The sequence below is a fragment of the Numenius arquata genome, chromosome 7, assembly GCF_964106895.1.
Source record: "Numenius arquata chromosome 7, bNumArq3.hap1.1, whole genome shotgun sequence".
Taxonomy (NCBI): domain Eukaryota; kingdom Metazoa; phylum Chordata; class Aves; order Charadriiformes; family Scolopacidae; genus Numenius; species Numenius arquata.
Window position 1 is genome coordinate 45,043,822 of NC_133582.1, and position 27,514 is coordinate 45,071,335.

Genomic DNA, 27,514 nt, shown 5'->3' on the forward strand with positions numbered 1-27,514 from the left:
TACTGAGCAACACACAGCAGCTCTACAATCATTATTACCATTATTGATTTAATTTGATGTAACGTCAGACTAATTATCCACCTATGTATCTTATTATTCTGAAGTATAAATGAATGAGCTCTAAGGCCTCTGTGGATGTGTCATGTTACAAAAATAAGCTTTCTTAAAACTACCCGATAGTATCAGGCAGTGTCTTTGTATGCCTTTATTTTAAAAATAAAGTAGGTGATAGTGGGGGAAACCTTCTTGTCAAAAAGAAAAAGAGCCCTTTGAGATCATCCATCTCATCAAAATAAGCGTGACAGGCTTTAATACCATTAATATATTCATACCCACACATTAAAATGTTGTACATTTTTCATAATTATGTTCTGCAGTAACTGCATTTGTGTGAACTCTCTGGAAGAAAATGGAATTAATTAACCACCTGGCTTCACCTCCTGTATGAAAAGTAACAATTCTAGACATCTTCACGGTTGCTGGAATATGATTATTTTAACTCTTCAGTAATAATGCGAAAAAGAGCCAATTTTATTTTTTGAGAAAAGCAGTGGTAAACCAAGGCTTGGATGATCTTGATTCTGAGAACTGTGTAGTCCTATGAGGTGCTGCATAGTCTCAAAACTGACTCCATTGCTGTGAATGGGTAGGCATTTGGCATGCTGCAGGTTGTTCTCAGTGGTTTTGACATTTAAAAATAACTCCAGATTAAGAAGGTTACTGTATCTTGAGTTCCCAGGATAATCTTGAAGATGGATTAAGCTGAGATCAGCATACTCTTATTCTGGAATAGGACAAAATGTTTTTATGCTAGATTAAGAGCGTCCACCATAGAACAGGTCCTTATAGAAGTTAATGTTGGAAATATGGTAAGATATACCTTGAATATTTTTAAACAAATAGAAACAGAAGAAAAACTTGTAAAAAAAAATATGGATTGTACTGTACACTTGGGTATCCTTCTCACCAGAGCCATTTTGCCACAATCTGATTTAATAAAACACCCATTTCTAACATTGTTTGAGCAGGTGAAGGGGTCTCTTCTTTTACACTCACTTCAAGGTTTCATGCACTAATGCCCTTTATTCAATGCAAAGTGGGCTGTGTATATTTGTAATCATTCAAAAATGCCTCTGTACAAAACCTAGCTAAAATAGTTTGCTGAAACAGTAACTTCATTTTCTGGAAAATGCTGACTGGTCCAGACTCAAACCTTTTGCAAAATCCATATTTATTTAAAGACTTTTGAAGACGTGCTGACGCCCTGTCTAAAGTCTGCTTGCTTTTGTAATGGCTTCTAAGATCCGCATTCAGTTGAACAACCTTGATATCTAAACACCAAGATTTTTGGGTCCTTCTGCAGAGATAGGGCTTTGAAAGCCTTGGAAGTCCCAATTGTACCACAGGGCTTTGGTAAGTAATGGGACTTGATCTCCTTGATCCTATGAACAAAGTTGCTGGATCAGGCCAAGGGTTAGTTTAGCGTAGTATCCTCTTAGGCAGTAGAAAACGGCTGATGTTTAGAGAAAGGATATAGAAAAATCACAAGGATAAAGTGATAGAGGCCTTAGATATATCATAAATACACCCTAATTAAGGATCCATTTTCCAAGGAGTGGTGCTTTTGGAGTTTCAGACCTATAGGTTGCTTCTAGGCTATTGAGTTCAGTAGCCTTTGGACCTTTGTTCTCGTGCATTTCCTGACTCTTACACTTATTGATATTTTTGACTTGGTTCTATTAAAACATTTTGAAACAATTAATTCTTCCCTGATGACACTTCAAAATTTCTATTTTTCATTCTAATGTAGAACCAGCTTTAAAAAAATTGTATGGAACAGAACTTTTTTTTTTTTAAGCTCACTTTTTAAACATTCATGTGCAGATGCACATCTTTTTGTGTCTTATTTTCCCCAGCCTTCAGTGTCTGTCATTAATTGTTAAATAGAAGATGGTCTTGGTGCTGTGTAGCTTTGTCAGTTTACTTTTTGTGTTAGGATATGCTGTTGTCATGACTGTTAGCTTTCAGTGTCACTATTCCCTATACTAAGGAATTTTTCTTTCGTTTTAGTTGCATACTCACTTTTTTTTTTCTTTCCTCTTTCATTTACAGTGTCATTACTCCATGAAGAAGGCAGCCTCCTTCCTGGGTATTGGTACAGAGAATGTTTACTTCATCAAAACAGATGAAAGGTAAGCAAGCAAAAGCCATGGCTGTGCTCTCTGAGGCTTTTTAAAATGCAGTAGTGCTGTACATAACCAACCTATTTGAATGTAACTGAAAAAGTTTTAAATCTGTGTCCCTTAGAGGTAAGATGATACCTGAGGAACTGGAGAAACAAGTCCAGCGGGCCAGGAAAGAGGTGAGAGGGGGAGAGAGAGCATGAAGGAGAGAGGAAGAGTGTATGCAGACTGTGTGCTTGTGTCTGAATGAAAGGAAGGAAAACTGAGTGAAATATTAAAAATAGGGCAGTTAATGTAACAGTGTCTTTCTTACAGGTGCAGTCTTTTTGCCACAAACTTGTGGAACAAGCCAAGACTTTTAGGTTCTACACTTATGAGGGAGAAAAATTCCGCGGGGTATTTACTACTAATGAAAGTCCTGAGTACGACACTGCTCTGAAGTATTTAACTTGTTTCTTCTAGGATCTCTTTTTGCCCTTGATCCTTTTTTCAAATGGGTGCAGTATTTGTTTTCCTTAAATGGTAAATGAAAACTGTAGTTTTTTCAGTTAATTCCATCAGCTATTGTCCTCTACAGTGAGCAAGATCTGTAGCATGGGCCTTAATCTCTAAAACTATGATACATGCTAAAAGTGCTAAATTTGGTCCTTTCTAGCATTGTAGGAAGAGTGCAGAGATGCCATCTTGTGCTTCTTTTTCCCCCAGGAACTTTACCAAGTAGGAAGTCAAAGGCCAGCATTTGGAAATGGACTCACGTGTGTATTTTGACAACATTAACATAGATTCCCACAATCTGTAAGACAGCACTTGCTATAGTCAACATAATTTACTTTAGAGAGCTTGGAGGACTGAATGTGAATTCTAAGACACGGAGCATCTTCTTTTTGCTTGGTTAGCTAACCTTATTTCTCACTTCCAGTTTGTCCATCAGAGCAGTAGGATTCAGATCTCAGCCCTTAGTCCACAATCTGTGAATACCAAGCAATTAGTGTAATGTCCATGGTGTGGATGATGCCTACTGTGGAATCCTGCCTTGAGAAACTTACTTTTGTGGCTGATAGAAAAGCCAAGGCAGTGCTGTCCTGTCATGCACTGGCATGGCCACACCAGGTTTCACTAAGATCTGATTGAGATATATCATCTGCCAAACAACCATCTCTTCTTTGAGTTTCATGCTAGATAGAGTAATTATTGATACTTGGTTGCCCTAAGGACCTAGCAAACTCTCTTGCTTGTCTCTTTCTGTGCTTCACATTATCTGTGGAAGACAACCTGTACTTGCTCATTTGAGCAAGCTGGGTGGGGGAAGGACTGAAGTAAAATAGAGCAAGAGGAAGCAGGCTGACAGGAGAACGAGCTCTTTGCTCTTACAAAAACAGAATTCTTATTTGTTTATGTAATAATGAATGTAATGGTTCTTTGAAAGAAATCCTCTGGTGTTTATGATTTTTATTTTATAAAAAGGTCAACCTCGGTATGGTGCTCTGCAATTTAAAAACTAATGTTCTGTATTATAAAGCTTGGCATACTGAAGAACACTATTTCACTTGCATTTTAATGGAAGTTACAGGTATATTGGAAGGTTTTGATTTCAAACTCTGATTTCATCAGAGCTTCAGTAAGTGTGTCTGTCCTTGATAAAGCGCTACTTTACAACTTTTATAGAAAGACACTTCAGTGAATTACAGTAAATAATCTAATGACTCTAGACAACAGAGGATGTATTAGCTAGTGATAGGAGCACAAAATGATCACTGACTATGATAGCAAGAATCTTAGGCCTCTTTAGAGAATTTAGTCAGGAAGATTTATTTAACTATATTGTTAATAAGAACAAAAATATAATTCCCTTCTTTGCAGGAGAAATTTAATGGTAACAATCTTTGGAATTTGTGGAGATCCTAGACTTGTCCCCATATTCAGTCATGTTATCTACTGCCAGATGGGGGACCTTTGACTTCGATATAGCTGTGGGAGAAAATTGATGAGAAAGCTAACAGAAACTAGGTGCAGCAAATACATCCTTGTGTCACTTGCAAGCGTTTTGTACTTGAGCTTCTGGCTGGTTTGTAAGTTTGACTGACTTTTGTGGTAGGTTGTACTGGGAATGAATGACTAAGAAGAGAGTTATAAGCTGGTAATTCTTTGTGAATGTATGGGATTAATTTAAATTCACTCCAAGGTTACTTTTCACTGCTGTAGCAATTTGTAAAGAAATTTAAAAATACAAATAAATCATAATTATGAACCATTCTAACAGTCTTCTATACTGTTAAAGAAGTATAAAACTGTCAGAGTGTAAACGTGAATCAAGCCTGTCTCTGTAGTTGGGTGTTCAAAAGTGGCAACACTTTTTTTTTTTTTTTTTTAAATAAGAGAGATCAGATTTCAGCTGAAGTGAAGATACATAAAACTCATGTGTAGAGTTTGATTTTTCAGCTGATGTCTGATTCAGTGAAGCTACATTGAGTTATATCAGCAGAGAGACTTGCATCATCTGAGAGACTTAATTCATGGCAAATGAACTCCAGGGATCCCAGATTGTACAATTTAATACAACTTTTACTGCCTTTTCAGTAACTGCGTTGACATGCTGTGGGCCAGATGATGAAACGTGTAGAGGAGTTCCTTCAGCATGTATTTACCAGGAAGTGAGACCACACAGTCATTGCTCAGGCTGATACCCTTAATTTCGTGGAGTTGTTACAGACTCCACCAATTCTTTTCATTGTTTCAGTTTCTGCTCCTAAGTAGGCACAGGCACATACATCCACAGGGGTACATGACCTAGTCTGTGTATAACCTAGTCTGCTATTGTAATTGCACCCCTGGTATTAGTTGGATGGGAAAGCAATGAGCAAAGCCACTGAAACCAAAATGGATGGCTTGTGAAGATTGTCTGATTCTGCAACCTGATGATAGTTTTCCTTATCCCACCTGTCTAACTTTAAAACTGATATTTCCAGTGGTCTCTCTCCTGATGCTTAGTTCCTGTCTACAGCCCTTCCTATTTTCTAAACAGGAGTAGGAGAAAGAGAATAGCACGTTGCTGTAGACTAGGCATTGGGGTCAGATAGCGATGACTGTCCCAGTGGCTGTATGTGCTTGGGCAGTGCTGCCTAAGGCAGATCATGTTCCCTGACTAAAGGTTCCTCTTCACTGGGCAGAGAATAGGGGCATTGTATAGACGACGCAGGTGGAACCCCTAGAGGGATGAACCCTTTGCTTGCATGAGCAGCCTGCTGGCTGAGTTAGTAGCTTTATTTTTTATTCGACAGCAAATATGGTAGTAAAATGTAGAAGACTGAGAAATGAAAATCAGTGTGTAGAGAAAGATGTCAAATATCTGGTATGTTTTGATCGTGACAAAACTAGCATCTGTCAAAACAGTCTGAAACTGGTGAAATCTGCCCTGGGAGGATGGTGTTAACTGGAAATGGAAAATGCTGCTTTTTTTAATTTTTTTTTTTAAAGTCAGCACTTTTAAATGCAGTACCTTCTGCTGGGAAACTAAAATGTAGACTGTCACATCTTTGTTCTGTATTCCTAGTCCTTTTTATATTTTAGCTTTGCAGATATACTGGAGGAAATGAGCAGTGCAAATGATAATTTTTTTTTTTCAAATCTTATTGCAGGGGTCAGCACCATTTCTTGTCTGTGCTACAGCAGGCACAACAGTGCTGGGAGCATTTGATCCTCTGGATAAAATTGCCGATATATGTGAAAAGCATGGCCTCTGGCTTCATGTTGATGTGAGTTTGTATACTGTATAGTTTTGTTTAGCATTGCTTTTTTATAACTGCAATTTTTCTTTGACTGTTGATATTTCTCTGTAGGGACTAAGTTGGGTTCTAATAACTTTTTTTTGCATAGAGAACAGAAATACTTTCTGATTTGTCTCTGTTCTATGTGTTGAAAACCAGCAAATAATTTGGTTGTGACAAGCAGTCAAAGCTATTTTTCCATTGGCAGGTTATATTTCAATGATTTCAAAATCAATTTCTTCTTCCTTCTTACTACCTCCTAAAAATGCTTCAAGGGTGATTATATACAATAATAACTTCAGATTCACTCCACATTCTGTTGGAGAGTGGACACATTAGAATTGTGGTATATGGTTCATATAGGTTAAAATAAAGGTGTATTTCTGACTCAACCAGTCGTAAATTATTCTGTTTCATATTTACAGGTTTGAGTTTCTTGTAGATCTCCTTAAGTTTTCCTAAATTGTTCAGGAATTTTTCTTTTCTCATTTCTTTATAATTTTAGGTTTGGATATTAAAATCCAGTCATGAACCTTTTTGGAATAATCATTGAGCCTTTTTATTACCTGAAAGAGTTAGCTGTAAATGTATTTTTCTAAAACTTGGTCTCTTCATGTTTTCTGAAATTGCATTCTCTTTATAATTGCAATGCCACAAATCCAGAATGGCTAAACTAAAAGCCATGGAGCAATGGAGATTTTTAGACCTGCTCTAAATATTTCAAGTGTTTGTTTAATGTTGAGTATTTAAAGAAAAATCACGTAGGCAGGGATGTGTGTTTCAAATAAATGACTCAGACATTAATAAATAAAGTCGCTGTATGTGTGAGTCAAAAGTTTTCTTATTGACTTGGAGGCAAAGATGCAGAATTTAGCCCTAGTATTTAAAGTGTCTGCAAAGCCTCCTCATGGCTGTGTGCTGGTGAGAGCAATGCAGCAGATTTTCAGCAGAAGTGGAGCATTCATATGTAGGTGCTGGTCTCTTGTATGTCTGAATATAGTTGATGGAAAGAGGGATGTATTCAGAATCTGTGTTGGATCTTGGGTGAGTTGAATAGACATGACTGGAGCCATCTCCAATGGCTGCAGGAGGACAATAGGTAGTCTCCTAACCTCCCTGTAGCTGAATAACTAAAGTTAGGTGGGATGAGCCTGGACCATATTCTGAACTGTACTTCATAGGCAGTTGATAGTATTTTGTAAATAATTAACTTTCGTCTTCCAGCTTTGCCTCATGTTAAGCTGAGGTAAAAATATCAGTGAATATCTTAAAGTAAATTTTCTGTTTGAACAGTGGCTGTAGTTGTCAGATGTTAATTGATTCCTAGCAGAAGGACAAAGGTACAGTAATAAATTGCATTTATAGTCTGGAAGACCAATTGTTCTGTTAAGATGTGATTCAGGTTATGAACCTCTCAAGAGTTCTTGGGAGTTCTGTCAGTATTTTTTTCCATCTTTCTTTTCTCCCTCTATGAAGAGTTGAGTGGATGGCTGTTTCTTATTTTTTGTCTATAGTTTCTAGCTGTATTTATATGAGAACAGCATATAGGGAAGAGACTGAAAGCTTTCCACATAAGTGTTATCAGGCATACATGTATATACAAATGTGCTATGGTAAAATGAGCAGACTGTAATTCGTGTGACCTTTTTTCACTCACAGCGCCATTAGAAGTAGGTTTACTAGAATAATATGTGAAAATTTACAGTGAGACCAGGCATCTGCCATTCAGAAATAGTGTACAAGAAACATAGTTAAGAGTTGGATTTTTTCTTTGTGTTTAAGCAAGCCTATTGCTTTCTAGCCTTATAGGCAAGAATATAATATTTTTGAAAGCTTTGAGGATTTACGTTCCTCTGAAAGGCTTGGCTTCTTGTTGAATGATTTACACATTATGCAGTCTGAGTTACAGCAAGTGAGTACTGCCGGTTGGGCCAGCTGTAACTTTGTAGAAAAAAAGACACAGTACAATCAAAACAAAGATTGAAAATGGGAAGTTCTGTCTAATTTAGGAATTTTCCTATATTGTTGATGGGAATCAGGATTATCTACTGCAAATGGTCTCAAGAGCTGTTTATAAGAATATCTTATATGAATGTCAGTGGTGTTGTTCCCAGATTTGCAGTGATGTATCTCATTTCAGAATATTTTCTGATCCTGAACATTGATATATTTGCCTTAGGGAGACTCTTTTCATTAAATATGAAATGATAAAGCTCATGATTCTTAGGGAGGGCAAATGGGAGAACATCAACATAAAATCAGTGGGCTTCGGGAAGATAAATTTCAATGAAGTCAGAAATAGTAGATAAGCTCTCACATGGAGACAAACCCAAAGACGAAAAGGGACTTAAGGAAAAAGTTGTTTTAAGAAGATAATACCAGCAAGCCCAAACTGTCTTTCCAGTCAAGCCATTCAACAGCCTAAGTGCAGAGGCTATAGCCAGGCTTATTTTGTGCACGTTATAGTAGTCATGCCCACGTTCCAGTTGCTTATTGCATTCTATCATACATCTATGATGCCTTTCTTAATGACTCATTTTGCATCATCAATATGCACTCAAGCTTGAGCACTTATGTATGTCATGTATTGTGTTCATGTAGCTTTAAATACTATGTATGAGTACTTCTCCCCTGCTGGGCCTTACTTTGACTTTTTTATTCCTATGGCTAGACCAGTACAGAAAATGAGGTTTGACCTATTAGCCTGTGCTTAGGTAGGTAGTTTAATCGCACTGCAAACGCTGTGATTCCCATTGTTCAGCTGTAAGTGGTTCGTTGCATATGAAACACAGTCATTTTCTCATACCTAGTTACCATTACATTGCATGGGATGCAGTTATAATAATTAACTTTGTGTTTTGAGCTACGTTGCTCTCAGCTGGATTTGTCATAAACAAAGTGTGTCAATCTAGTTTGATCAATCTACCTCCCTTCTCTAGTCTCACGGATGGAGGAGAAGCAGTTAAATTTATTGTGTCTTGGCAATATCTCATCTGAAAGCCAGAGAAGCGCTGCCAAGCTGCAGCTGTGGTAGTCAGTGAAAATCTGGCTGGAAAATTTTACCCAGAGAGCAGTTACCAGTGGTTCACTGCTGAAAGGGGAGAAAATTTTGAGTAGGATTCCACGAAGGTCTATTCTAGGTTAGAAGTTATCTGGGTATTTTCATTATTAACTGGAGATGAAAAAGAATATGCTGACTAAATTTGAAGATGGCATAAAACTGCAAAGAGGCAGTGGGAGGACAGGATTAGAAATCAAAGAGATCTTGACAGTTTGGAGAAAAAAGTGGAAAAACTAGGCTACAGTTCAATAAAGGCAGAACTCTAAGTTTTAAAGCTGTAATAATCAACTGCACAAACACAGGCTGGGGATTGTTGGCTAGACAGCAGATCTTCAGAAAAAGATCTGGGCCTTGCAGTACATCACAAATCAGCAATTGTAAGCCTTTTCAGAGAGAGTTAAATCTCTTTCAGAATTGAATAAAGAAGATACATAAAATAATGGTCTCTTTCTGCTTGGTGCTCCATCTGCTTTATCTAGATTGTGTCCAAATAAAAAAGCTGTGCTTCAAGAAGGTTAAGGACCTAGAGGAGAAAGATAAGTAAAAAGTAGAGCAGTGAGGATAAACAGAACCATACCCAGAAATTATGACCAATGAGGAAAGATTGGAAGCACTCACGTTGTTTAAAGTATAAAAGACAAACAGACAATACTTAATATTCTACAGATGATTTAAAAGCTGCTGCAAAAAGAAAAGGAATAATCTGTTCCCCTGACCACGGCAGATATGACAAGAGGTAACACTGTTTAGGACTGACATTTTAAATCCTTAGTGTCGTTATTGTTAAATGCAAATTAAGTGGTTAAGCTGTGCAGCTTCAATCATTAGAGGTGTTTAAAAACAGACAAAGCCAGTGATACACAGTCGTCTTAAGTGCCTTCTTGTTCCTTTTTGGTTTTTGCCAGCCCTAGATCCCTAAGTGCTTGGTCTTTGAACGGGGTAAAGAGGCATGGAACACAAATTCATCTTGCAGTACTGTGGCTCAAGGAGAAATTGAAAGGTGGTGGAAATGCCTGGACATCTAGTAATACCATTCCAAATACAGACACCTTTGGATGTGAATTTCATAAAGATTTATTGTATTTCAGTGAGTTGCTTATGAATTATGAAAATCACAGAATAACTTAGTGACTTGAATTTATTTAATTATCGAATGAGAGGAGTAAAATTTGTCTATGAATAGGAAATTTGGTTTGATTGTTTTCCCATAACATGGCAAATTTGGTCTAGCTGGAGAGACCCAGTTTCAAGTAATGGTTCTGCCACAGGATTACCGTGAAGTTTGAGGCAAATAATTTCCTACCTTAGGTCCCACCTGTAGATCGAGCAGCAGCCCTTTCCTCAGCAAGGATGTTATGAGCGTGACAACATAAAATATGATGTGGTGCGTTAATGTACTGCATTAATGAGAATGATGTGTTAAGACAAGTTATTAACCTTTCATTTCCTTTGTGAGCCTTTGATTCCTGTCTCCCAGATCTTATTCCTAATGTATGGCCTATGAAGCAAATACTGATGCTAAATTCATAGATCAGCTATCACACCTGTTTCTTTCAAGAAAAAAAGAACAAAAACCAAATAAGTGTGTATTCTCCATGCTTAGGTCAGGAATCTTTCCATTGTGATTCTTTTTTCTTTTTTTTTTTTTCTTCTTCATTAACCCAAATATATTAATCTTTTTTTGAAATAAGCTGAGTCCAAATGTTTTGTGGACTGATGCCTCCTGTGCATCTCTGAGGAGCCTTGCTTACTTCACAGGGAATTTGCTTAAGTGGATTCTGCCTGCATGAACATTGAAAATCCTTTTTTTCCTATTTAATAATAATTTCTTAAATGCACTGCATGACATGTCTACTGTTTGCATGTTCTCCCCACCTCTCCCCTGGAGAATCCTGAGAACAGTATTCTCAAACAATACTGTTGTTTGAGAACTGAAGATTCCCAGCACCTGGTGGGTGAAATCTGATCCTTGCAGAATTCATGAATGAGGATCACCTTCCCGAACTCCAGTTGCCCAGAAATTAAACTTGTGTAATAAAGGCTTGTTGTCTGGGTTCCTTCTATAGTCTATGGAGAGAGACATCTGCAAAAGGTGTCACCCAAAGACAGGTATCTAAATAGATGATACTCAGTAAGTGAGTTCAGTAGAGAGCTCCTCACTACAAAGAAGTAACTCGAAGACTCTTAGATGACCTGAAGGGGATGTGGTGAGTCTTACTCCATTTTAACATTAGTTGGATTGCTGGTAACAGATTCCTACTCACTGTCTTCTCTTTTCCTATCCAAACTGTGTGGAAAATCTGACTAGAGATTATCATTCTCTACTGTTTCCCTTGTGAATGTCTCGGAAAGGACACAGCTAGCAGGAAGAAGATATGCAAAAGGGGGCTTTCTGCTCTCACTGCTTAGGTTTAGGCTGGGGGAAAGGAAGCACCTCTGATTTAGTATCAGGAACGGGTCTGGTTATGCAAGGGCACTTCAGTTCATCTTCTTGCTTACTGAGAAGGGACAGTGTAGTCTGTGGCTCACAGAGGAGCTGATAGTTTGTGCCACTATTTTAGGCATAGCCCCAGGCTGCCATCTTTATTTCGGTAGATGATACTAAAGGCAAAATTTAGCCCACTGACTGTGTAGTAAACTAAACTTTAAATGAGATAAAACATCTTCAGAAATTAATAGTTGAAACATTATCAATAGAACTTTATACAAATAATATTGTCTTGGCTCTATACATGTTCCAACAGGCTTCTTGGGGTGGCTCAGCTTTGATATCGAGGAAGCATTGCAGACTTCTTCATGGCATCCACAGGTAAGTCAGTTTAGTTCATGGGCACATTTACCAGAGACTGAGGTGGAAGTTGCGTGGCCTGTTGGCCTCCATGAGAGCTGCATTTTACAAAATACATATTACTAGTAATTAGAGAGATACCTGAATCTATGGGGGTTTGGGTGAAAAAAAAGGGAAGTCCAATTTGTCTGCTTGGATTTTGTTGGCTGTGTTTGATTCTCTAGTACCCATGATTATAGGTACAATTTCCACCTCCCTACCTCCATTTATAAATTTTGCAGGGCTGATTCTGTCGCCTGGAATCCCCATAAAATGCTGTTGGCAGGAATCCAGTGCTGTGCTCTTCTGGTGAAAGACAACTCTGTAAGTCCTCCTGTCTTTTTTTTTTTTTTTTTTTTTCCTTTTAACATGATAGGCTGCCATTGCTGTAATATGGAAGTGGAAATAATTAGAAAACAATCGCAAGTCAGATTTACTATACTGCAGTGCAAAGGCTGAGTAATATTATTTTGAATTTCACCACAAAATTAATAAAGGGTGAATAAGAGAGCAAGGTCAAACCTATCCAAGTCACTGTACTCACCAGTCATCAAACTTCACTAGCAAGAGCACCAGCTGCAAACTTCTGTACCTGATTTGCATTCAGAGTTGAATATTTTGTCACCTGGGTCTGCAGCACTTAAACACCGAGCTTGTCAAAGTCCTCAGAATAGCTGTCATCCATTGGGACTGCAGCAGCACTGCATCTCCCTTTAAAGTACGCAGAGCGCCTTTTCGCATCCCCTTACGCAGGTGCACCAGAGTGGAAACGCAGAGGGATAGGAGCTGGAGCACATGCAGAAAAGGTGCTGAGCCTTCTTTCCTCACTCTACTAGTTCTTCCTTATCACCAGGGTGACTTAGGCTTTCCAAAAGCCGTGACTAATTAAAAGGTCTAGCAAGCAAACAAGAGAGCTCTAATTTCAAGTGGCACAAAAGTGAGACGAGTGTGCAATGTGGTAGAAGTCTCTGCTTATACCTTTGTGGAATTCTATCTTAATGAGAAAAACAGTAAGAGGTCAATTATTTCAAGCCCCATTTCAAACTCAGCCTGCTAAAATTTATGCCCGTTGTCCACCACCAGGAGTGAGTTTTAGCTTATGCTTCATAGGTTATGAATGACTGAACATCATGAAGATATTGGAGCCCCTGAGGTTTGCATCACTATTTTGTGGCCATAAATCACTTTTATAAATCTCTGTCAAAACAGCTGATAGTTTCTATTCAGCTGCTGGTCCTTAGCGATCTATGTAATTGGTTACTAACTTCTGGTAGTAAGAACTGATGAGGACCAGAGAATGTAGATGCTAATCAGTGGTCTCTTGGAGCTGATTGCTCCAAGTCAGGGGTGAGACATGGCAGGACAGCAAGGAGAAGTGTGCCTTCTCATTTCCTTAGACTAGTGTCTGTGGGATTAAAGAGGATTAGACTCCAGGACTACCCGTCCATCACTTTATCTTTATTCCAGGATGAAAAACAAGCAGAATGAAGTTATTGACTAAGATTAATGTGGTGTCTTAATTGCAGGCTTGGGAAGAATTCAGTGCTATATTTTTAACTAATTAGGCCCAGTACCTAGATAATAGCCCCAGGTAATGATTAGGCTACTTGGGCTGCATAGTGGAAATTTTTCAGGAAGAAAGAGGAAAGAAATGGAGAGCGATGAAATATTCTAGCTGTCCTGGCATTTAGAGTCACTTTACAAACTCTGTTCCAACTTCAGGGCTCTGGCAGCCTTTCTGTTTTCTCCTTCCATTGAGTGTAATGTCTGGTAGAGCAATCCTATTCCACTTCAAAATCACAGCCAGGCAATGTTGTGCGGGAAATACTTGTAGAGCTGAATCCCAGGCTGTTGAAGAGTGAAAACATAAGTATTACTGATCATACAATCAGATCTTATTGTACAGTGAGACACGTTCTGGGAAGTAGAAGATTTCTCTGCATAGGGAGGAGAGGGTATTTTACTTTGTCTTTAATTCCTGGAAAATTGGCACTTAAATATTTTGTGTATGTGCCAGCGCAGTCTTTATATGCAAACAGAAGCACATACAAATTTGAGTACTTTCTTATCAGCTTTTTTAAAGTGTTGGAATATAAATCTTTAAGAAAAAAGGTCAAATGCATATTTAAGACACTTTGGCAGAAAGGCCTTGCTTCACTTTGATCCTCTCCATACCAGATCTGGAGCAGGCAGCTGGACCCGGTTTTCCATTAAAAATGCTATTTTGATACCAGTAAGAGTATGGAAGAGTACATGTATTGGTTCCTCACTTTGGAACTTGTTCCACTGCTCCTAAATTACATAAATACTCATGGCTGCAGATGAAGCACACGTTTATATGTGAATATAATTCCTTCACGCTGTGGTTAGGATGCTTCAGTGGGAGCTGGATCCTGAGGTGGGACCTGGAAAAGTTTGGCACACGATGCTGTGCTAGTGAGTGTGCAAGGAACCTCAGGTAGTTTCTGAAGTGGTGAATTCTGCAAGAAATCATCAGCAAAATGTCAAGCATAGGTGTTAAGTCCCATTTATGAATCAAGCCCTAGCTCCCTTTGACGGATTAAGGAAGTTTCTCTAGCCTGTCTTCCCATTTGCTTTGGGGTCCATTTGGACTTCCTCAGGATTAGGGTTAGGTGATTATAAGTGGACAAATGAAAAGATTATCAGGCATTGGAACAGGGAGGGTTGAATCACCATCCCTGGAGGTATTTAAAAGGCATGTAGATGTGGTGCTAGGGACATGGTTTAGTGGTGAACTTGGCAGTGTTAGGTCTATGGTCGAACTCAATGATGTTAAAGGTCTTTTCCAACCTAAATGATTCTGCGATTCTATAAATAGACTTCTTCAGTATTTTATATATATATAGGTATAGATTATTTAACAAGCTCAAGCTTTGTATTTTACTTTATGTATGAAAAGATAAGCTTTAGAAGGAATCATCCATTTCTGATGTAGTGATAACACCCTGATTTCCCAATAGCAAAAGTAATAGTTACTGGTTTTGTCTGGTTTGGGTTTTTTTGCCACATGTGATCAATAAAGCTTCCTGGTTTAGTAATGTTAATAGGCTTAAGGCATTGCAGCTAGGTTATTAGAATGAAACATTGTATTTAAATATTTTGCTAGACAGATTTTTTTTTTTTTTTAAAAGAAGGAATAAACTGCAGTGAGATGCCAATAAAAGAGTGTCTTTCAGACTTAGTAAAACAAAATTGGAATGATTTCCAAAGAAGGTAGAGATAGAATAGAGAAATGCATGTTTGACTTGATTAGAAGGGAGAAGCATTTTCACTAAAGGGAAAGAGAGATTGGTTAATCCTCTGTAAAAACTCAGATCAATTACAGCAGTTCTTCAGTGCTTAAAGCACTCAAGAAATGCACAGGTATCCATTTTTCACTGCCGTAGTCTGAGTAACTTTCATCACTTTTGTAATGAGATGGACTTAGTCAGAAAACACTTGTATTGCCGTGGTGTGGATGGCAGTGACTGTTTAAACACAAAGCTAGATGGACCGATATTCTCAAAACATTAGTGAATCAACTCTGTTCTTATGTGTTCTTAAAATGCTATGAATCAGTCTTGGGTTGTACATACTCCTTTAGGACCACAGAGCTACTCTGATTTGTCCTTGCTATCCATATACATGTGAATATTATCACCATATAGAAACCAATGTTTAACACCGATGCCGAAGTTCTACGACTCATTCAAGTGTAGCACTAGATTAGGTAATTAGTAATCAATTCTAAGCAATGACCAGAATTTTTACTTATTAGTTAAAAATGAAGTCTCAAAGAATGTAGCTAATGAAGTCCCAGCTTAGCACAGGATATAATCGATTGAGGTGATGATGGTAGCCATCTACAGTGTAATCTCTTCTTCATCATTAGCCGTATCACAAAGATATTTACTTCACTGATTTCTTTCCAGGGCAGCTGCAGGAAATACTCTGTTCCCATTGCTTTCTGCTTGGGGTTAGCACAAGTGAGAGCTCCTTCTCAACTCTTGAAATGAACTACAGGGGTGAACTTTTGCACAGCACTGCTTTTGAGACTTTTCAAGTACACCATTCAAGAGACTGTCCTTATTGCTTCAGATGAGGCAAATCAGGAAGATGTTTGTCTTGGGGAAAAAGATGTTTTGTTAATGAAAATGAACTTCACTTTTAACTAGCAGTTGAAATGAAAAGAGATCAGAAGGCTTGCTGTAGGTGCGTTCAATGAGAAAAAATATGTTGAGTTATGAAACTGGAACTCATATATTGATTTCGGTATCAATAATTATTCATTTATTTGCCATTAAATAGAACACACAGCAACTATACATAGAAGTCATGGAAACCAAAGGCTATTTGAAACTTCATAGAGGACTGGGGCCCCTATGAAAATTTGCTTCCCTATTTCCATTTGCTAAACTTTAACAGCCCCAGCGTAAGGCAGAATACTACCATTAGTCTCTGTACAAAGGGTAGAAAGATAAAAGATGCTGAAGAAAGGATCTCAAACTTGCCAAATGGGGCAGTTATAATGAAATTTTTGAATTCTTCTGAACAGATGGGGCAACTCAGTTACTGTGTGGAAAACTGTTGGGGTCTTCCTGGGGCTGAGAATGTTGAGTTATAAAGCATAATTTTTCTTTTATTTTTCTTTTCTTTCTACTTTTTCTTCATTTGACTAGGAAAACTGAGATGACTTTTTGTGTCCTCAGCTTGTTTGAGTCTATTACTTTTGAGACAGCAGTGATCAAGGAGTAACTGCTTTCTTGAGCATAAAATTTATCTTGGATTTTTTTTGCCTCTTCTGTTGCTCTCCCTGCCCAAATTCTGTTCTGCAATGTTCCCTTTCTCTTTCCTTCTCCACTTTGCTTCTTGCATTGGTCTGGCACATTTCTTTCTTTCTCACAAAGATTTTTGTTTCTTCTCCTGTCTGCTCTGGTGACATGCTGGAGGGTGTCACCGTACTTGCTTCTGGAGATTGACAGTAGGCAATATTTTTATCAGGATTTCTTGAGCATGTTGCATTATTTGTAAGATAAGCAGATGGAAAAGGATGATCAAGCCAGCACGTCTTGTCAGCTTTGGATGCAGCAGGAGAGTAGGACAGTACCTACATTTTTTCTTTTTTTTTTTTTTTTTTTTTTTTAATGAAATACGTTCCCAGGAATTTGAGTTCACTCAGAGATATTGAACTATTTGTCCTTGTTACATTTTCACTCTGGAGCATTTGTTTTTAAACTACAAAACTCTGCAGCTGTACTGTGATCTTAAGTGAACTTCTCAGTCTTTCTGTAATATTACCAACTGAGTTTAGGTTTCTTGTGACAAACAAAAGTTATTATTTCTCAGGCAACAGGCATGAGGGGAACTAATATCCTGTGATATCCTCTATTGTGCAGCTGTATTACATTCTGATAAGGCAGAAGATAGTCCCATGTTGATCAACCCTGCTGTACACTCACTGCAGAAACACTGTGCAAAATTTTAAAGCCAGTAAGAGACAAAGCAATTCTTTATATATTTATTTCTAGAAATAAAAATTTGTGGATGTTGCTGCCTTTTTTTAAAAAAAAAGCCATGACTAGTAAACTTGTATTTCCCCTGAAAATCAAGGTATGGAGATCTAAATGAGTAGGGCAGAATGGCTTGACAAACGGACTCCTGTTCCTGTTGTGCAGCTGCTAGCCAGAGAACACAAAGCTGTACAAAAACTGTAAAGGATGGATGCTTCGGTGCTTGACTTTTCTTTGGTTTCCAATGTCGTCATCTTACCTTTCTTTTTCGGAGAAAGTTGGAAAGTAGGTGTGAGAGTCTTATATACTGCAAAAAATCTGTGCCCAGCATTGGCTTTCCAGCTACAGCTACCATGTGCTGCAGCAGCACATTATCACTGATTACTGCAGAGGGAGAGCAGCCACTGCCCCTTTTTTACCCAAGCTGACACATAAATTATCTTCACATGGCTGAATGTGCTGGTCCTGTGGCTAAAGAATTCAGATTGAATTTGCTGTCCGTTTTGCAAGCCAACAGTATTACAATGGGATTGTCAAACCCCTATGGAGGTTGTGGAAGAACCTTTGGTATTCTTCTCCTTTTGTGCTTGACGAATAGGTGCGTGGGTTGGTTTTTTGGTTTGTTTTGTTATTTGTATTGATGGAGGTAATTGAAAAAGCTAGGAGACAGGGAGACTTATTCTGCCAGTGGATTATTTCTCCATTGGCTTTTTTGCCTCGACCTTTTTTTTTTTTCTATTTTACTACCAGTTCCAAAGTTACCAGTAGTGTATAGGAATGTAGATCAAGAGTTGCACCTCTATTTTGGGAATATGACACTTTGATTAGGAGTGTTGTCAGACCCTGTCTGCCATTTTAAAGTCAGACTTGCAGCAGATGCAGAGAAAAGGATGAAATGTGAAATGCTTTCTCAGTTGGTTCAAATTGAAGAGTGATGTTGAATTGGAAAATGAATTGGGCTCTTTGAGATACTGTTTAGCAACTTCTGTCACGCTGTCCACTTCTGTTCCTTGGTCTGTTCTGCATTGAAGACTTCTGGTTCAACTGTCACTGAAATACATGTTTGCAGATCTGAATCAGATGCTGTAGCCATGTTTTTAACCTCATCTGAATGTATATTCTAGTACTGTCTTACAGATTGTGGTTTATCTTTATTACCTACTCTTAATGTCATGGACAAATCTACAACCTTTTCTGTCTCCTGGGCTCCGTGTAGGGCCGCCCTCATCTCTGCTCTTTTAACCTGCTTTCTGTCAGCTCTTCTCTACTTCACAGTATTACAGAGCATACTTCGATATTTCATTCTTCAGCCAATGGCCAGTCCTATGCCTCTTCTCTTCCCCTGCACCTTTAAGTCTATAACAGCCACTGTGCATTCTGTTTCCCAGCTTTGTTCTTCGCTGGAACTTGCCACATTACTTGTTTATCTTTGTCTGTTTTCTGCTGCTCATCTCTGCCCAGGCAGTCTGTCAGAAGTTGGAGGCTGGAGACTGCTGAATAAAAATAATTTCATTAACACACCATAATTGGAATATGCTAAAGTACCTTTTCTGAGGTTTATTTTCAAATGTAAAAATTGTCTGAACTGTGAAAAGAGACGAAAATTGGGATTGTATTAATCTCCTTATGGTGTTTCCATTCAAACAGTCAGATCCTAAATCCTAGTGACTTTATTTTCTGGTAAGGTCTAAACATTTATTTCTTGGGGCTAAAATCTTCCCTACCTGCAACTAACTGTGTGATATATGAAGTTCTTTGTTTGACAAAGAATGACTGGATTGAACCATTTGTGAACATGTAGGAAGCTCCTCAGGGGCTGTCCTTCCTATCTATAGACTGGGGCAGGGGACATAAGCTTATCCTTCTCCTCCCCCTTTCCCACCCATGTATGTCTTTGGGCAACTGTTTCTGTGGTACCCCCTCCCATGGTTTCTTGAGATCAGAGTCAGAATTCCTCTTCAGCCTGCAACTCTTCAGGGACATTATGAAGAAAATATTAAAAAAAGTTTCCTTGTTGTCAGTGCTGACTTCACTGGGTTCAGGTTCATCCAGGCTTCTTAAACCACACTGTAATATTTGGATAGTTTCCAGCATATCCAGTTCTGTTTCACTAAGCAGTTGGTACAGACAGGAAAAAAAAAAAAAGCTTTGGTTTGTGAAGATAAGGAGGTTTCAAAATGCTTGTCAGCAATGTAAGTCTCTACTGTGTTTCTAATAGGGCCTCCTGAAGAACTGTTACTCTGCCAAGGCTGCGTACCTGTTCCAGCAGGACAAGTTCTACGATGTCAGCTATGACACCGGTGACAAGTCCATTCAGTGCAGCAGGCGTCCAGATGCGTTCAAGTTCTGGCTGATGTGGAAAGCACTGGGAACCACAGGCCTCGAGGAGAGAGTGAACAGGGCCCTGGCTTTGGCTAGGTACTGCCTCGCAACTCTGAATATGCCTAGTCTGTTTAATTGACTGAAATGTTGACACTGCTGATACACCATCTCTGGAACAGACCACATTGTTACTTGTTCCCCCCTCTCCTTTTGTTTGTGTATAATAAGAGGAACTAATAGCAATTATAATTAGTTTTATTACATTTGCTACAATATTTAATAGTAATTATTACTTTTAGGAATAACCATTGTGCCCTGCAAGAAGTGAATTAGCCATTCTTCTGTTCACCTCATTCCTCATGACTGAGGAAACACAGAAAGCTGATGATGTGGGGAAATTTGTATGAGGACACTATTAATGTTAGGATGTAGTAGAGATATATAAAGGCATATTGTTCTGAGATACTGCTTTTTTGTTTCTCCACAACTTTGTTGAAGTTCTTAATGCTTATAATGTGTTCTGTCAGGGACTGAAGCACCTTTTTCTTGTGATCTTCCTCTCACGCACACTGTTCAATTTGACATAGTTTTTGGTCTTGCAGCACTGAGTTTCACAAGTGAATTCTGCAAAATCCTTTCTAGAAGGTGTTTCTAAAGTGATAGTAATGTCTCAATTTCTGGGAAGAAACTTCCATTCACAGGTTGTTTTGTTTTCTGATAGAAGAAATAGTATTGAAATAATGGCCCATTAAAAGCAATTCACTTGAAGTATCATATTTATTCAGAATTTATATAAGTTAAACCACCTATTCCTGGGCTAGCTAAACACTACCAGAAGTCAAATCATTAATATTTAAAAACATCCACCTGTATCATATCACCATTTTTGATATGAACTACCAAGTTGAAAAGAATTGAACGTTTACTCCAGTGAAAATTAAAGGAGTAGTCTCACTTTACCTTTTCTTTAAGTGACTTCATTAAAAATATGCATTAAATAAACCCAGAGTGGATTAGAAAGGAATAAAAAGAAAGAAGCAAACCCAGAAAAGCTCAAATGATCTGTGGCTTTTTTCTCTATTTCAATTCTTTAAAGTCACTCATTGTTTAGCTGGTTAAATGTTCCTTAATAACTTCTGGTTAAATTGCACCTTGTTTTTGTTCTGAAGCATTATACTGCTCTGTGTCTGTACAGAGTAAGTAATTCATTCCACTATCAGTAGGAGAATTCGGCCTTATCAAGGTCACTGGCCAAGGTCGTTTGACTGAGTGTAGTGATTAATGACCTTTCTGGGATCGATGTCTTCTTTGAATGTTAGGATTCAGCTGGTAACGCTTCTAAGGAGTGACTGTTTTTTGTGGGTTGGGTTCCCCCCCCCCCCCCTTTAAGAAGAAATTTAATTCTTAGTCATTATCTGATGAAGTACATTCTTTACAGTAGCTGCATTGCTCTCTTGAGTCTGCATGGACATGGGCACTCTGCAGCTGAGCCATCAGGTTTGCTGGGCTCTCTGCCAGGTTTCCCAACCACTCAACAGCTGTGCAGCCTTTCTCCTCATTTGTTACAGTAGATTTTACTTCGATGTTGCAAAGGTAGTATTTCATCGTTCCTAAACACAGACCTGGATTAATTCTCGAACTAGTCCACTGACTATAGAATTTAAGGTTTTAGGGTAATTTTAGGCATGTATTTCTGTTGCATCAAACTTTGGTTATTGGCTATTCCATTAATTTCTTCTTGTTCTGGAGATTAATCATGTTTTCGGTGTATTAGATATCCCAGGAACATTGTGACGCTACCTATTTGGAAAGACTTATTTTTAAAACGCCTACAGAAGAGCATCCTGCTGATCACTTTGGAAAATTATTTTCTGGGTTTTTTTTCCAAATTATTTTTGATACAGGGATGTTGCTTTATGAAGTACACTAAAAAGAAAATAGAAGTAAGCTGCTTTTAGAATACAACTATAACCACCTCTGCGTGTTAAGCTTCAGCATCTTTGCAGTTTTTCTGCCTGATTCCTCTTCTGACACCCACTCTTAGCAGACATATGTCTACTTTCACTGCAGATCTCCACCCCTCATTTTCTGCAAGGCTTAATCATAGCAAATACCACTTCTTTGTGCACTCCAATACTCACTGAGACTCAAGCCCTTCTGATGTTCTACAACCATGACATGATAATGGAACTCCACTGTCAACTGTGGAAAGATGCAGAGTAAATTGCTCCACTGCCATCAAATGATCCTGGCAAGATAAATCATGGGTGATGGATTTTCTAATGGCTGCCTTCTTCGACAATTGGCAGTGTAGTTAAGAACTTGATTAACAGTGTTGTGAGCTTGACCAACATCAGATTCCTATGTCAGATGGTGGTATAAAAAACAGGCACTTGTGGTAAGAGGGAAGAGTATTAAGTGTTGTAAAATAGCTCTAACAAGTCTAAACCGAAAAAAAAAAAGTTTTCATACATAGATCTTAAACAGATATTAAAAAAATAAATAGAGGGCCACTGTCTTGTGAATAGCCTGCTGATTTTGCTGAAGTTTGGCACAGAATTTTATGCTGAATTTTGAATTTTTTGCTGAATTTTATTCAGAAAATTCAGAAATTCTTGCTGAATTTTATAGTGCAGACATGTATCTTCTAATCAACAGGACAAAAGCAATGAGCTTCTTTTACTTAAGACAATTCCCCTACAGAAACAGGTTCCCCCAAACCCACTCACATGATATCTAGCCTCCTACTTACCTTTCAGTGTACCTCTCTTTCAACCTAAACAGTAGTTTGGGCACAAACATCCAGGTTGACAAACAAATGCACGCATTAGGATCTAAATATTCATGGCAGAAAAGACCCAGAACCTCAACATGTTATTGTGAAACATCTCAATGGTGCACAGTGTGACACAACTCATGGAGTGTTGTGGGAACTGGCTCTACCACAGCAACCATTTTGCGAAGATGTGTGCTGAGAGGTAATGAGTCACGCGTGCAGTACTTGTTAATGATAAACAGTGTGACAATTCCCCATGCTCTGTTTTGAAAAATGCATGCCATCTAGGGTATTGTTTACTGCCTCCCCAGCCAACCTGCTTCTGAAGCACATCTGCCAAATAGCAGGCGTTGCAGATACAACTGTGCTAGAGGTGTCCCTGCAGGGACAGGTTTCAGGCATGTGGATAGGACCAAGGGGGGTTATTTTGACAATACTTTTCTTCCTCAAGTAGTGGATAAAAGAATTATTTGTGTGATGACCGGTAATGCAGCTGCAGGCAGGAAAATGCCAAATAAATGCAACAAAAGAACAGATCTGTACACGATCAGTAGTTTAACTGTCTCAGTTTTATTCCTTTTAGACAGCAAAATCTTTGTGTAGAAGACTAAAATTCTGTTAAAACGGAAAAGCTATGTGTATTTGAGGTGATTTCTTTGGAGTTTTCTTTGGGGCTTTGAGGGGGAGGAATAAATAGAAGTCCCAGCTATGTCAAAGTGTCCTCTTTGCTTCAGAATTCCTGTGTGGTGTGTGCCATGGCAAAGTTGAGGTCATGTTTTAAAAACTTTTATAAATTGAAGCTATTTGAATCCAAAGTTTTGATTCAAACCCATCTTCCCATTGAAGGCTTCTGTGTTTTTCATATTGACAGTGAAAGAGAAAAGAAATACTTATTTTAATGCATTGTTGGCATAGGATGCCCAGGGATCATTGTGCATCAGCAGTGACTCACTGAATGGAAATGTGCACTGTTGTGTACAGTGTGGAACAAGGACAGTACTGGGAAAATTGCTGGCCTTGAAGCAATTAAATTCTTTTAAATTCTGGGAAACTTTTAAATTCTGGGCTAAGCTAAGAGGTCCCTGTGACAATAGTAGTGCAAGAGATATCAGTGTGACCATGAAATAGCATGGCAGCACAGCATCAGTACTTGAGAAAAAGGAGATGGAGGCATTAATTTGTAGAGAGCAAAATCACTGGAAATTTGCATTGGGAAAGTTCACAGCCTAATGTAAATAGGATCAATTTGTGCCATGTGGCTCCACTGAAAATCTGTGCCCGAGGACAGAATTTGGCCTCTCCTTAGTGCTTCTTGGCTGGATGTAGCCTTCATTTGTTTCCACGAACTGATAGCTACTGCATTTTCACAGCAGGTAGAAATGAGGTTTAACATTGTGGTTTCTTTAGGGGAAAAAAATCCAAGAAAAAAAAGAAAAAAAAAAAAAAAGGAAAAGAGGCATATACATGTCCAAGAACTTTGTTGTTGTTGTTGTTTTCTCTATGTATTGTTTTGTTCTGTGCTTTAAACCCCTGCATTTTTAATTACAGATATTTAGTGGAGGAAATCAAGAAAAGAGATGGATTTCAGCTTCTTTTGGAGGTAAGTGAAAATGGAACTGAATTGTTGTTGTTATTGGGGGGGTGTCGATTGATTTTGTTCTTTTTAGTCAATTGCCAATTTGTATTTGAAGTATGTCATTTCATAAGTTTATGTATTAGAGATACACAGATATGATAGAACACACATAACCTGCTCTGTATTCCCTACCATCAGTCTACCTGTTTTCCTAGCATCTGGGCCTGTATTGCTTCAGGGTAATAGATGGAGTACTTTTCTGTGAAAGTGAAGATTCTGGCTGCAAAAAAGCAGTGCTTGCCAGACTTATGGATAAGATTGTGTGCTGGGTGGAAGAATATTTTGATCCTAAAAATGGACTTTTCATCATTAAAGTCCATGTTTGTTTTCTTTAATTCTGTTTCTACGCTTGACTTCCTAAAAACTGCTCAAGAGTTGTGTTTTTCACTCATTTTTTCTAAACCTGGCAGCTTATTACCTGTCGGTGAGCTTGCTTGGGGGAGAGTGAGTAAGGGGAGCAGAGGTGAAGCGCTCTTTTTCCATCTATCCTCAGCTCTTTGGTTAATAAGCCTAGTATCTGGGGATGTTGCAAAGACCTGTCATTTTTGGAAAAACTTTCTGCATTGTTGGAAGAGTACGTGGTGGATATGCAGTGTGGGGAGGAAGAGAACACAGGAAGGAGGAAGGGAAATGCCGTAAATGCCACACATGGAGATGGATAAACCACAATGCCACAGATTTGGTTTACACTTGCTGATACCATGAGCATTCCAGATTAGGCTAGAAGATATATGAAATATAAAAAATATTTTATGCTATTAATGGAATATAAACTTTTCCCTTTAATTTTGAAAACTGCTAATTTGAAAGTGCATACTGGGAAAATTTACTCGGAGTGCAGATTTTTGGGCCAGCAGCACATGATGGGTTTACTAAAGTAGCAAGTCTGTTGAAAGCTCTCTATCTTTTGTTATTGTAGAGGTTAGCAGAGAGCCCAGATCTACTATAGATGTGAAAGCTGTTGGTGAGAGCAGAGGCTGCTGTCTAGTTCCTGCAGGAACAGGATACGTGGATTAAAAGTGGGAGTGGAGGGAGTGCTGTAGTATGGGCTACGAGAAGGAAGTTGAGCAAGGGTTAAGAAGAGGTTTTCAGGAGTGCAGGGGGACAAGCAGTTAGAATTCAAAGACTGCTGGGACGCAGCCTGGCCCAGTTATGCGAGCCCTTTCAGAAAGGAAGTTGGACTTTGGACAAGAAGCTGAGGAAGGTGATCTTCTGATACATGCAGTGCAGGAGAGTCCTATAATGAGAATTGCTCTATGGCCTGGAAATGCTGCTCATGCTTGAGTCATCTTGAACTCTTCTGTGGTATAATTGCTTACGTGCTTGGATAAGAGCTGTGACAAGATAACCAAAAATAGAGTGAAGCATGGCTGGGGGTAGTTAAGTTTTTCTAGGGTGAATGGTATTTTCAGAGGAGGTTGATGTATTTGATGTGTGAAAGGAAACTGAGATAATCAAGAAGGCAATATAGGCAATGACAACATAGTAATATATGCCATCTGTCTAGTCCTGCCATCTGATTTTAAACAGTTTTAAAATAAACCCTGTAACAGCAAGCTAGTGCTTGCGCTCATGAGGAAGCTGCTGCCTTTTCAGGGTCTGTGTTTATGTGTGTACTCAGTGCACGCTCTTTGGGGAAAGAAATGGGATGTTAAGAGCTGAGCTTTATTTCATTCAGTGGCAGCAGGTGGCAGGTTTGCAGCTCTGTTCCTGCTGACAACGATATTCTTCTTGATGATTAAATTGTATTTAATGCATTCTTTGAAGCGAGGCGGAAAATGATATGAGCAGTTCTCAGTGCCCTTTCATGAAAGAACACGTCTCAGCTGGTGGGCTCTCCTCATTCAGGAGACTGCCTGGGATTGTAATAGCAGCCACTCACAGTGGGGCAAAGAGATGGTGTGACCCAGCTACCAAGCTCCCTTTTAACTGCTTTTTTTTTTTTCCTTTCAGTCAGTACTAATGAGGATGGCGTGTGGGAGGGGAGAGGGGTGTGTGAGTTTATAATCCGTGTTATAATCTAGACCCCAGTTAAATACTGTGTTGCAAATAATGTAGGTGAAGATTGACTGAGTGGTTTTATGGGTAGTGTTGGATGGGATTAGATGGCACGTCTACTCCCCATGCTATTGCTATCTGTTCAGGTAAAAAAAACAAAATCATTCCAAATTAGCAGGAAATGTAGAGACATCCTGTACTGGTCTGCTGGGAACATTTTCTCTATCGTATATGAAACAGAAACCTCATAAGCACAAAATGCCTTATTTTATAATGCATGGTGAAAAGCCATTCTTGTTGGGAGTCTTGCAGCTAACTCTCTGCTGAGTTTAAGGGCAAAATTTCTCTGGAGGGAAGCACAGATGTGGAGTCTCAGTCTTTGCTCAAAAGACCTGCTTAGATATTGTACAAGATGTATCCAGGATATACCACATACCCTGCAAGGTGTCCTGAGATTCTTATAGAATGTGGAAATTGAGAAAGCCAGCGTTAACTCCAGCACTGTGCAATGTGCTGTATGACACATGATATAAAATGAGATTGGCATTGTTCAGTAAAAAAATGCCTGGGTGTGCAAGTGTAAAACGGTAACAAAAATTGAGTTTATTTTGTGTAAAATGCATTATGGGAAATTTCCATTTAAAAAAACAATAAAAAGAAAATGTGTTTTTCTCTTTAAAGTTGCTTTAATTTTGAAATCTGTAAGTTACCTCTCTATGCCTCTCTTACGCATTTTCCTAACCAAAGTTTTCAGCGAGCAAAGCAGAGTTAAATATGTATATAGGAAGAAGGAATGAAAAAGGAACCCCTACAGGTTTCCTTTTTATGGCAGCAGGAAGAGAAGTGGATGATACAAAAACTATTTATAGTTTCAAAAAAGGGAAACAAAAAGTGAGTTGGAGAAGGAAGTTTTAATGAAAAGAGTATAAACTCAATGGCTTCCCCACTGCCTCCCCCCCCCCAAAAATAAAGCAGAACGCTTCGACAAGCTATGTTATATATTCCTGTCCCATTTATTACATCTCATAAGCAATCACTTGTTCTCTTGTTTAGCCGGAGTATGCAAATGTTTGCTTTTGGTACATTCCACCAAGCTTAAGAAAAATGGAAGATGGACCCGAATTTTGGCAGAAGCTACACCAGGTGAGTGTCACGTGAACAGTGTTATCTGTAGCTCACTGATTTATCTGTGTCAGATAGGCATGTGAAATAGTCCTTGGCTTTGCTCACCTCTAACCTATCAGTAGAGTGGGGGTTTAATCCTTAAATATATGTTGGTAGGATTTAAGTTTGTTCTCTGTTCAGACAAGGCTAATTATTTTTTTTGTTAATCTAAGATTCGGGCATTTACAGGTACTCAGCTTACTGTCAGAGCTGTTAGCAACCGGCAGACTGAGAGAAGAGGAACAGTGTTGCCTGCATCTCTTGTCTAGACAG

At 38.6% G+C, this 27,514-nt stretch overlaps 1 protein-coding gene across 1 annotated transcript in view; it reads left to right on the forward strand.

The window, feature by feature from the left end:
- The window catches only part of GADL1 (glutamate decarboxylase like 1), an 84,668-nt gene that overhangs the window by 20,086 nt on the left and 37,068 nt on the right, over positions 1-27,514 (forward strand). Inside the window, exons 7-14 of the mRNA XM_074151054.1 lie at positions 2,113-2,192; positions 2,308-2,362; positions 5,819-5,935; positions 11,753-11,817; positions 12,078-12,159; positions 19,564-19,763; positions 23,992-24,043; positions 27,131-27,220. Of these exons, the coding sequence (XP_074007155.1) occupies positions 2,113-2,192; positions 2,308-2,362; positions 5,819-5,935; positions 11,753-11,817; positions 12,078-12,159; positions 19,564-19,763; positions 23,992-24,043; positions 27,131-27,220 (741 nt within the window). The remainder of the gene's footprint in view (positions 1-2,112; positions 2,193-2,307; positions 2,363-5,818; positions 5,936-11,752; positions 11,818-12,077; positions 12,160-19,563; positions 19,764-23,991; positions 24,044-27,130; positions 27,221-27,514) is intronic.